This window comes from Ischnura elegans (assembly GCF_921293095.1).
Source record: "Ischnura elegans chromosome 13 unlocalized genomic scaffold, ioIscEleg1.1 SUPER_13_unloc_3, whole genome shotgun sequence".
Taxonomy (NCBI): domain Eukaryota; kingdom Metazoa; phylum Arthropoda; class Insecta; order Odonata; family Coenagrionidae; genus Ischnura; species Ischnura elegans.
The window spans coordinates 7,761,138-7,773,822 of NW_025791659.1; the positions used below are offsets into that span (position 1 = coordinate 7,761,138).

Below are 12,685 nucleotides of genomic sequence, written 5' to 3' on the forward strand. Positions count from 1 at the left end.
TAGCGTCTGTAAGACAATAGGGTGTAAGGAGCTTGAGCGTCTACGGAAAGCGTTCAATTTAGATGCAACAAAAAGTTTATGTTATGTTATTAGTGGGTAGGTATCTATGGGTGAACCGGAGCTAAGGCCCCTTATTTTCAAATTGGCGGATTGGCGGCGGTTTCTAGAACTATTTTCCCCGTTATGGTTATGGTTACGGCGTTATGGTTACAAAATTTTTATCGACAAATCGGATTTACTTTCGAAGTTACCATTTCAAAAAACGTTCAAACATGACTTTGATGGAAGTGGATTACAGAAAGAATTTGGATGAATATTTTTCAAGTGAGGTTAAATATTCTAGTGGATATTTAGCTTTATTGTCTGTTTACGGACAAAAGTGTGTGTTAAATTGGTGTATGAATGAAGGTTTGCTTGCGGGAAATTATGAATGTCCTAAGTGCGAAAGGAAAATGAAATTAACGAAGAGACCAAAGAAGACTGATGGTATGAATGGGTACGTAAAAATCAAACTCAAAATAATCCGCATGAATGCTCACGATGTGTAAGAAAGGGTTCTTGGTTTTTCAATAGTCATCTAAGTGTATGCCATATTTTAAAATTGACTAGTCAATGGTTAGGGCAGTGTATGCAAAAGTACAATATGGCAGTTTTGAAAGTGACGGATAAAACAGTGACTAATTGGTATAGTTTTTGTAGAGAAAAGTGTGAGACTGTATTGACTGAAGAAAGTACTCAAATTGGAGGTGTGGGAATGACTGCCGAAATTGATGAAAGTAGATTTGGGAAAATGAAGTATGGAAGAGGAGGGTGAATGTGAAGAGTGAATGGATGTTTGTTGGAATTGAAAGGCGGACGAAAAAATGTTTTTTCCAAGTGGTTCCTAATAGGTCAGCTGAGGAATTACTTGGTGTTATCAAGAAATGGGTATTGCACGGAAATGAAATAATTTCCGATTGCTGGAAGGCCCATCATTGTTTGGAAAAAGAAGGCTTTAAACATTTAAAGGTCCAACACAATGTGAATTTCAAGGATGCGGATACAGGTGCCCACATAAACGCAATTGAAGCTACATGGTCTTTTGGCTACATGGCTCGACATGGGACTTTTTTGTCCCATCGCTCTTTGCAAATATTTACCATTCATGTACTAGTAGTTTGATCCCTTTGAAATTTGATGACTTTTACTCATTTTTATGCTCTTTTGAATGGTTATATCGAAAGTATTTTACGATATTTAGTTCGTGAGAAAATCGACGCTTTACCTAGAACCGCGGGATGGGACTTTTTTGTCCCATATGGGGAAAACATACAATTTCGGTTTTTCTGTACACTTATTTTGTATTTAGCATAATAACAGTTTATTGCGAATAGGATCGATGCACAGATACCGTTATTCTGCCAGTTAGAAGCGCAGACGGGAATAATCTGTGCACTGCGCCGGCCACCTACTCACGCAGCGCCGGCCGCGTCACCTCTGCCCGGCGCGTCTGCAGGTCTGAGCTTGCAATCAACACGCTTCGCCTTGCAGCACATTTAAACATTTAACATTACCTAAACACGTGTTTTGTACACACAAACCACAAAAAACCATCAATTATACTTATTCACGACAGGATCAACGTATTTTGTCAATGGGATAAAAAAGTCCCATGCCGCGGTTTTGGTGGAGTTTGAAAGTTCAGTGGTTGTAGTGTTAAATGAAGTTTTCGCTGGGAACACAAAGGCAATGAATGATGTTGTCAGTTCCTAAATACACCACTCTCGCTGATAATACTTAGAAAATAAGGTTACTTTTCCGGCCTTTCCGGCATTAAAATTTGTGTCATTCAATTTTCTCACTTCTCGCGATAGCTTTATCATGTTATTATTCCTAGATAAATATTTCTAGAACATTTAATGGCCTTCTTTGGCTCAGAAATATTAAGAAAGTAAAGTCCAATCATTTTATCAACCTAGTCACTAGTATTTTGTGGATTTTTCCTGTCGTAAAACAGATTAATAACGAGGAGTAATCTCTAACACTTTGCATGCCATGGACGTAATATTACGTCTTTCCATTTAATTGGCTTTGTGCGCGTGAAGCCGTAATATTTCGCCCGTGGTACTTTTCCAGTTTTTTTCTCAGAGGTTCTGTTTTTTTTTCAAAAATGAATTGCTCGTTGAAAAAAGAGTTCTCTTTATACCTTGAGGACAAAAAGTAGTCTGTATCTACGGGTATCCTCATCTCCAGCCACTTTGTGTGAAAATTCTTTGGGCCAATTGGACCGTTCGTTGAGGGTGCATTGACCCATTTTGTCATCCAGGATTTATAATGCTTTGCTTGTAACGATGCTTTTTTATGATTAACATGCTTTAAATAGTCCAAACTGAGCATATTAAAATTATTAAGTATGTTATGGCAGTATATCCTATGTTGCAACTTTTTCATTTTTCAAAAACAGTAGGTTTTCATTGTTAAATTATATATTTAAAAATTAGCAAAAACTGTTATTCAACTCATTCATAAGGAAGAGCGAGGTCCATTTTTATTGAAATACACATCGATATAAATATATATTTGATGCTAATGTTTAAAAAAATGTACGAATACAGTAAAAAGAGCTGGATTTTTCAGTAAGACTTTAAAATTTGCAGCCGACAGTGAAAGTGCTAACATCTGCAAGAGAATAGAGTTTAGTAGAGCTTTATCGTCTACGGAAAGCAATCAATTTATATGCAACAAAAAGCTTATGTTATGTTATTAGTAGGTAAGCATCTGTTATACTCTGAAACTGTTCCCTTTTCCTAAAATTAACCATGAAATACGAATAACTCCATGCTGGCAATATGCCTTGCTTCGCGGCGACGTTTAAACAATGTGAAATGATTCATTGTATAGTCGGATGAACAATACACGATAGTTTTTCACGAACCTATCGTGAGTCGGCATAATTTCATATCTATGACTAAATCTCAGCATTCTACCATGTCTGCGTCCATAAAAACAAGCTTAAAAAACTTTTAATATTATTAGCGATTGAGGAAAAACTTCGGAAAGTTACGAAGAAATTTTGTGGAAATGCAGTCAAACTTTTATTGATGAAAAATGTTAAGAGGATTGCACATTTTGTCGTCGGAAAACCATCGGTGGTTCAACTGTTCCGGTGGTACAACTATGCCGGTGGTTTAACTATACCAGTGGTTCAACCATAGCTTCTACTTCAGTGGATCTGGTTGCCTTGTGTCCCGACACTGAATTAACTCCAGTCTCATTCTAACAAAATCCAATCATTGGCAGCCAATGATAAGCCCATGACTCCACATCCGCAATTTCTTTCCCGTTGACCGAGTCTGGCTTCCTGTAAACACAAAAACATTCATTAGAAATTCATTCGGGTAATGAGAATCCTAAGTACCGTTCAAAAGTTTTCGATCACCAACGCACAAAACTAGATATTTATTTCAATGGACAAACACGTCATAAAAACTAACCAGCTAAATGACCAACGAAATATATATCTCCTCTCTTCATAATTTACCCATAATTCCCCAGACTGTATTCAGGGCTTTTAACGTCGATTGTTTCGCATTTTCCAATTCATTTTGGCCTAATTAAGATAAGTTTCCGGAAAAAAAATATTTCAATCATATAATATGATTTTCAAAATGCTGCGAATAAGAAACGCTGGGAAAACTCCGGAAAATAAATACAAAAATGTAATTTTTAAAACTTGAGTTACATCTTTCATTTTTTATCTTGATTTTCACACTCGACATCTTCGCCGGGAGTTATCATCCTACTTTCATGCCTCCACTGTGACCTGAAGCTCTATCCATACAAGTGACCAAGTTCAACTCTTTTCCCTGCAGTGAGTAAAAAAGAGCTGTTCTCCTATAATGTAGGGGCATGGATGCCCAGTGGTATTATTTTGAAATAACAGTGACCCTTCTTCAGGATTCCTGTTCTCAAAGCTAGGCTGATGCAAAGGTATTTAAGGCAATGTAACCCAATCGATTCAAAGTTACTGATCATTGCAGCAGGTATTCTTATCTCAAAATAAGCCGTTTTTTTCCTTTTCATGATTTACGTGATTGTAGTAGCTTACTTACCTTATATATCACCAGATCATATCGTAGTACTTATAAATGGGGACATGCAAAAGTTGCAAATACGATTACGCGAATTTTACCGTGAATTCCGGGGTTTACCCGCGAATACGCGAATTCCGTGTTAATAGCGATTTTCTCCAATTCATGGGCGATTTTCACCAACTCATACAAGAATAGGGTTGTTTCATTCATCAAAGAAAACGATAGGCATTGATTGCCATACGTTACACACCATTAGTGCATTCATAATATACAAATTATTTCGTTTTAGAAATACCGGTTTAGACGAGTGGCAATGGTCAATTTTGTTCCTCATTTGAAAAAGGCCAGATTGACGTCCATGCGATGCCACTCCGCGTGACGTCATAGGGGCCTAGTTTCAATACGAGTAGATAGGAGTTATACATCGTCTGAGATCAACAATGCATGCATGAGGCACAGAGCTCAGTAAAACATTTCTTAAAAATCACTTATTAAAACTGGCTAAGGTCGGAAAGTTTTCTTCGTTTGATAAGGTATTAATAATCTTTATTTAAGCCAAGCGCTACCAGCTAGAAGGGTAACCTGCTCCCTGCTAGCATCCTGCGTCGTATCAGCGTTCAAAGCCCCACCCCAATGTTACCTCACTTGCGGCAGCGGGAACCAGAACGACGTCACACGGAGTTTTCCGGCATTTATATTTAGCCGTCGCGTTTTCGCGCACTTGAAAATTTTCAATTTTCATTTAATCGCAAAAAATAGATAACGTCCTTTAAAAATCCAAATGCGTGAAATACGTACTCCGGGAGTAATAATCTTTCGATTGAAGCAATTAAAATAATAGGAAACCACCCTATACGCGAATTTCGTGTTAATAGCGATTTTATCCAATTTATGGGCGATTTTCACAAACTCAGATGCAATTTTCATAATTTATTCTTCTTCCCTTGCTTCTATATAAATTTAGTTATACTGTATATGCTTACGAGCAGTGAAGGTCCTGAATATCGATTACCGCTGGCACTACAAGCATGTGTCCAGTGAGCCTCTCCAACGCCGACGTTGGCCTCATTTCCTTGGAGGCGTACCGCAGGAGCTTGAAGACCTCGCAGTCGCAAACGAAAGGGTTGTGTCCCAGAAGTAATTTGACGCGGGAGAACTTGCTGTCTATGTCGCAGCCGGGGATCACTACTTTGATCTGAAAGGGAGAAAATGACACACTTTTTAATATAACCTCTTCAATTCAGAAAGTCTATTTTCTATATAAAAATTTGTGTGCATCATTCTGATTAGTAAATAGAACAAAAAAATTAATCCACTTGTAGTATTGTAATCGTAGTGATAGTAAACCCAGTAATCACCAGTGATACGTAAAAAGTAAAGCAACAATTACAAGAAAAGGATTATATGATAAAATATTAAAAGGAGAGACAGCTTTTAGATCAGATACGGAGGTGACAGACGGTAAGAATGGAGCGAGTACTGAACGGAGAGGGGATGTTAAAAATTGTGTTGTAGAGGGTAAAATGTTGGAAGGAGCGACGAAGTGTTGGATATGGTGGGTGAGGAGAAGCAGCTCGTAGATGAGATACGGAGGAGACAGAAGGTATAGATGGAGCGAGTACTGAACGGAGAGGGGATGTTAAAAATTGTGTTGTAGAGGGTAAAATGTTGGAAGGAGCGACGAAGTGCTGGATATGGTGAGTGAGGAGAAGCAGCTCGTAGATTAGATACGGAGGAGACAGAAGGTATAGATGGAGCAAGTACTGGGCTAGGAGGGGATGTTGATAACTGTGATATGGACACTATAACGTAACGAAGAAGTACGAAGTACTGCGCATGGTAGTTTAGGAGAGGCAGCTTTTAGACGAGATACGGGGAGACAGAAGGTATGTAAGGAGTGAGTACTTAGCAGGGAAGGGATGTTGAAAACAGTCTTTTAGTGAGTAGAATTTTTGGGTAAACGAGGGAGAGAATGGACAACAATAGGATATTTAGATAAAATAAAACTGTATATACTGAAGGGAATTAAGAAGTGATAAAATGAAAGGGAGGCTCTAACAATGATTTTTAAGTACTCCATGCAAAACTTACTTAAATGGCAGAATGCAATTATAAAATTAATGCAACATGCTACATTACTTTATCGTCTGGGAGTTGCAGGGAAGCAATTGAGTTGTGTCTGAGGTCGATGGTCAGATTCCTCGAACCTGGGAAATTATCGAAGAAGGCCATCCAGTAATATTTTTCAATGTATTTCATCCGGAACGGTTCGAGGTCCATGCCATCCCGGGCCCTGGTGAAAAGGAGGTCTCCGTACCACAGTCGTTTGATTTTGTTGTGGCTCAGATCGACGTAACGCAGGTTTGGCAGGAAGTGCTGGAATTCCATGGGTATGTAATCAATTTGATTGTGGGATAGTATGATGACCTGAAATTAAATTTAAAATATATCATCAGGAATATTAGAAATGAGTTTCTTGAAGCCGGCCTCTAAATGTACTGTCACCCACTGCCCATTAAAATCGTGTTTACAAAAGTCTCCACTCTCGTCGCTGACGTACAATTTGATAGGAGTTTCACTGGGAAATAAGATATGATTAGGGGTACCGACACTTGATAACCCAATGCTGCTTCCAAGCAACATCAAAAATGTTTAAACTTTAAGCTCTATTTAGGAGTTATATAAACTAAATATTATTATAGAGTGTATATTTTAATGACGAAATATATAGCTGCAAGGTAATTATAATTGTGTATAAAATTTTCAAGTTTTCTGATATGAGTTTCACTGGGAAATAAGATATGATTAGGGGTACCGACACTTGATAACCCAATGCTGCTTCCAAGCAACATCAAAAATGTTTAAACTTTAAGCTCTATTTAGGAGTTATATAAACTAAATATTATTATAGAGTGTATATTTTAATGACGAAATATATAGCTGCAAGGTAATTATAATTGTGTATAAAATTTTCAAGTTTTCTGATATGAGTTTCACGGGGAAATAAGATATGATTAGGGGTATGAAACGTATTTTATTAACCCATTATTCCCCAGCGTTGCGATAACGCAACATTATTGAATTCTAATTATCAGAAAAAGTGTCTACTTCAGAATAATTTTTTCTTCGATTTACTGACTTTTTTAAGCATCTCTAGCTCTGATTTTGTCATTTTCACCAACATTTTCATTCACGTAATTTTTTTTATGACTGATGGCATTTGGCATAAAAATCGTTGAGCACACACAAGACACCCTATGAAAAATCACGTACCCCCAGCATGTCCGTTTAAAGGCAGAATGGGGCAATTCCTCCAAAGAAATACTGATAACTCCCGGCGAAGATGTCGAGTGTACAAATCAAGATAAATAATAAAAGATGTAAGCCTATGTTTAAAAATTACTTTTTTTTGTATTTATTTACCGGAGTTTTCACAGCGTTGCTTATACGCAGCATTTTGAAAATCATATAATATGATGAGGACATTTGGGCAATTCCATTTGTGACGGAATTACCATCAGAGAAAATTATGCAATAGGATATTTCGATTGATTTGTAAAATACAAAAAAAATGTAAAACTTTTGAATGTGCATGATCAAAAAACATTTATGAAGGTGATTTTCATGTACATAAACAAAATTAATTATCGAAATACCTTCTAAACAAGCCCATAATTAACATGTGACGGAAGTACTGCGAGGTCAACCTCCTAAGTGTAATGATTTTAAACGTCTTCAAAGCTCTGTGAATCGAAGTATAGTTTGAAAACTTTTAGCAAGGCTGTGAATAATATTTCAAGCATTGATTTCTTGAAATTCAATCGATTAGTTGATGATTTATAAAGATAAAATATTTCCAGCCTAAATTTTAGTTTGTGAGAAAAAGTTGACATTTTCATGGAAATGCCCTTATCCAGTCATTATGCGAAATAAACATTTGTTCCTTTCTCAAAAAATATAAACTAAGAATTGAATTATTTGTCTTTTGAGCAGCGTTTACAACTTTTAAACGAAATACTATGATAAATATTATCTTACATCTTGATTTCAATATAAACACTAACATGGAAATTGTTGCTGAAATAAATGCGTTAATATTGACGGTAGAGCTTCGTTGAAAATTTGACAATTCTCGGAAGGAAACGAGGAGTACAATTCCAAGTCTGCAATTTACGTGCAAGCAACAATTATCCATGGAGCTAATTCATGTAAACAAAGCATTTGTTGACCGCAAACCTATGCCGCTGGTAGGGTTATAAACCCCGATAGGAGGGAGCACAACTACCCTCGGAGACTGAGATAATGCATAGTTCCCTGCTGGCTTAGGCGGATATAGGGGGGCACGCGGGCATGCGCCCCCTCCCAGACCCCCCAGCTCCAGGAGCATCAAAATATTTCTGCCACTGTGTGCAGGACACGAGCGAGGAAGATATTTTTCCGTTCACTTCAGACGTGTGTCTAGCAGGTAGTGGACGTTCATAATCCGGGACTGCCTACCCCACCCCCTGAAGACAGACCATGAATACAATTGAGCCCTTTCTAAGAATCTAAGAATGAAATTTATGAATCTAAGAATGAAATTTATGAATCTAAGAATGAAATTTAAAATCTAAGAATGAAATCTATGAATGACACTTATCTGAGTTAGGTCAAATTAAATTGGAAAATTCGAAACAACCGATGTAAAAAGCTCATTATACTGTCTGGGGAATAATGAGTTAACATGATGATGTGATCTATATATATTATTAAGTTAAATTAAGCTTAACAGTCAGTGGATGCAGTGGTGGAGTGGCGTATGAATAGTTAAATTTGGGAGGCAAGATCACTAGCGACTGGAGAAGTAAGAAAGAAATTATTAGCAGAAAAGCCAAAACAAAGATAGTGGTACACCAAAATAGAGACCTGCTTACAGCGGGAAACTAAAATCTGAAAGAAAAGAAACAATTAATAAAAACCAACATTTGGAGTACGGTATTGTACCAGAGTGATGCATAGGCAGTGACAGCAGTGAAGAAAGCAAGGATAGAGGTCTACAAATGCAGTGCCACGGAAGAATGATGAGAAACAAATGGATCGACCGAGTTGGAGATGTGGAAGTCCTAAGATGAGATGGAGAGAGGGGTAGGCACACGAAAACCTTAAAAAGAAGACAGAAAAACCTTATTGGCCACATCTTGAGTTATGTTTGTCTGATGAAGACGTTTGGAAAAGTGGATGGCAACAATGGAAAAGGAAGACTTCCAATTAAATGCATGGAACAAGTGAAAAAGCATGTAAAAGAGAAGAAATGCGTTGGTTGGGATATTTTTGCTGATATTAGAATGAAGTGGAGAATTGCGTCAAACCAATGCTTGGATTATTGACGAGTGATGATGATGATGACCGGATGGTGATGACGGAAGACATGTTAAGTACACGCAACGGCTAAGTATGAACGCTGGGAGAAGCCCGTGTGACGTCTGACAGCTACTGTGTGAGGCCACCTGGGTGCGAGGCTATGAACTCCGCTACGATGCAGGCTGCTTGCTGGCCGAGCATGGCGGTAGCGTGGAGTACCCTACTAGAGGGTAGCGCTTGGCTTAAATGAAGATTTTTAATACCCTATCAAACGAAGGAAACTTTCCGACCATAGGCAGTTTTATTACATGATTATTAATAGGTATTTCCCTGAGCTCTGCGCCTCATGCATGCATTGCTAATCTCAGACGATATAAAACTCCTTTCTACTCGTATAGATACTAGGTCCCTGTGACGTCACGTGGAGTGGCATCGCATGGGCGCCTATCTGGCCTTTTTCAAATGAGGTTAAAATAGACCATTGATATTTGTCTAAACCAGGATTTATTAACCTATTTATGCCTAGTGTTCCATTTTTGGAACACCTGACGCGACTTTCTAATTTAATGAATACGACTTGTTATACACCAATATGCCGCGGATTTTCTTTCTGTACCTCTTATTAAGGATATATTGTATTATGGGGCGCAAAGATTGCCAGTTCAGTCAGCCAAGTCAGTTTTGCCCATCCATCGCGGCCAGAGTGTTGAAAAATATCGATCTTTTTTTCAAGGCAGTTTTTCTGATACCATCTCTAATGTTATATTAGTAACTATTTACCATTACGCCCAAGTGTTGTAAATTTTTTCCTGCATGTTCAATAATAGTTAACCTATAGTGCTTAATGAAGAAAAATTTGAAATGACGTATTTTTCTGTTATTTATTTATTTATTTATTTATTATGTTTAATGTTCGCCCAACATGTACATAATTCTAGGGCAAACAATACATGATTATAACTACAAAAAATAGAAAATAAAAAAATAAAAAATAAATTGGTCACAGCCACAAAAAAGTAACAATCATGATAACAAATGGTAAAAATATTAACTAAATACTATCACAGTCGCGAAACATATTCTTAACATCTTTTAAAAAGCAGTTTTTCTTTTGATACAGGTCTAAATCATTGAAGTTTTTGTTATATAGTACACAGATCCTTCGTATTGGCGTATTGGAACAATAATTTGTTTTAACCTTAGATATGTAAAATGTTCTTTTGAACCGGCTATTAACATTTGGTACTATTATTTTTATTTCCTTAAGCAATTATAGCAAGCAAGCAAGCAGTTACAATATTTTATTTAGCATTGCTCCGTTATTGGAGCACTAGGCAAATCCACTACTGCTATGCGTGCATTCGTTCATTTTATTCATGTACAATATGTAAAAATCAGGGTGAAATTCTCATTTTCAAACCTTCGGCATAAATGGGTTAACCCAAATAAATTTACGTTGTGAATAACATGTCGTCCTATCTTATATCAATATATGAAACCTACACCACCTGACACCTACTCCAAGTTATCAACCAAGAAGTAATGGACACTATTTGCTTAACACGTAACCAGTGACGTGCTATTCTTTTTCCAGCCTTTATATCAACTCACCAACCTGTCTGTTTGTTTGTCTGTTTGTCTGGTACAAATCTTGTAACTCAAATTTGACTCACTTCCTGTGAAGCAAAAACGCTGAAATTTTGCACACTTCTTCATTTCCGATGACAATACATGAAAATATAACTTTTTCTCTCCAACCCCCCTTTAACCACCCCCCAGTCAACCTATAGCCCCCCAAAACATGTTTTTGATCTAAGAAGTTCCAAATGGTCGATTTTCGTGTTTTGCGACCACAGTAAAAGTTATCCACTTTAGGCATATCCACATAGTAGGCATTTAAAAGCATAGGGGTGGCATTTTGAAACATAGGGGGCTTACTATTCACTGAAAATTTAATAAATATAGTGACTTTTTTAATACGTCACTTTTGGTTTTTCGGGGTCACTGAGTTTTTTTGCCTTGTGTCATATATAAACGTTGCTCATCCCCTGTAATCTAAATATAAAGGCTGGTTTTAAAAAAAAAATTTTTATAAGAGCTTATTACTCTATCAGTGACGTGGGTCGGAGCATGCAGTCGGTGGGGTCCGAGAGACCGCAATAAAACCAAAATGCATAAAACGTAGCAAAGTCATTTTCGTTGCTTAGTTTGATGTTTCTTTGACTTCTCAACTATTATGAAACTTATATTTACTTTTATGCATTCCCAATGCGAACCAAAATTTTCAGTGAAAATTTATTATAAATTTTTTTCTAAAAAGTTATCAAAAAACTGATATGAAAAACACTTGATTTCTTATTATTATCGCATTTTTTTAATTGAGTACTTAATTACCTCTTTATGATACTGAAAAAGCTTCCTTAAAAATTATTAATTAGTATTATTATTATTATTATTATTATTATTAAATCATTAGAAATATTTTTAACTTATTTTGAATCATTTCCACTGTTATTACGTTTATTGGTTTTTCCAATTTAGTGACGTGAGGTCTCACAGACCGCTACTCAAATTCAGTTGCAAATTATCGGAAGTAAATAATAAGAACGTTAAATTTCAAAAGTGCTCTATGTACTTATTGTACAAAATTAAGACGCTCACGAGGGTTAAATATATTTTGTATTAACAATTTTGAAAATATGCAGAATTTTAGAAAGGCAGCGGTCTGTCAGATAACGTATCAAAGCTATTTAACACAAGGAAAATAACACTTGACACACTGTATTTTAATCTTTTCTCAATATACATTCACTTCAAGATGGCTTTCTAACTAGCAATCTCTTGTTTATCTCCCATCACCATAGCGTCCAATCAGCAAACAGAAACCAAAATGAAAACAAACATGCTTACAGACAAATAAAACACAACAAATTAACTCAAAAACAGAAAACAAACCAAGCACATACAAAAGTGATTTCAGTCATAAATACACATGCATCACAGACCACACGTCACCGGTTAAGGTTTAATGTTTTGGCGTATGCAAGTAATATGATAAAAATATGTTCATGTAGCCCATTCCACCCCTTTATTCCTCTACGTAGGAAGATTTTTTCAAAATGTCTGTTTCCTTTTTTTGAACAGAATTTCGAATTAATGATCGTTCTTTCCTATCTAGCAAGGTGAGCACTGATTTAAACCTATTTCTTACCTACTTTTGCAAAGATTTTTCAAACCCCATCTAACCTACTCACGGTCCTTCTCACTTTAAG

General features: G+C 36.6%; 1 protein-coding gene across 1 annotated transcript in view; it reads right to left on the bottom strand.

The window, feature by feature from the left end:
- Window positions 1-3,061: 3,061 nt before the first annotated feature.
- LOC124172838 (leucine-rich repeat-containing protein 40-like) overlaps window positions 3,062-12,685 on the bottom strand; it is a 32,205-nt gene continuing 22,581 nt past the window's right edge. Inside the window, exons 4-6 of the mRNA XM_046552331.1 lie at window positions 6,213-6,500; window positions 5,057-5,268; window positions 3,062-3,340 (exon numbers count right to left, since the gene is read on the bottom strand). Of these exons, the coding sequence (XP_046408287.1) occupies window positions 3,256-3,340; window positions 5,057-5,268; window positions 6,213-6,500 (585 nt within the window). The 3' untranslated portion in view covers window positions 3,062-3,255. The remainder of the gene's footprint in view (window positions 3,341-5,056; window positions 5,269-6,212; window positions 6,501-12,685) is intronic.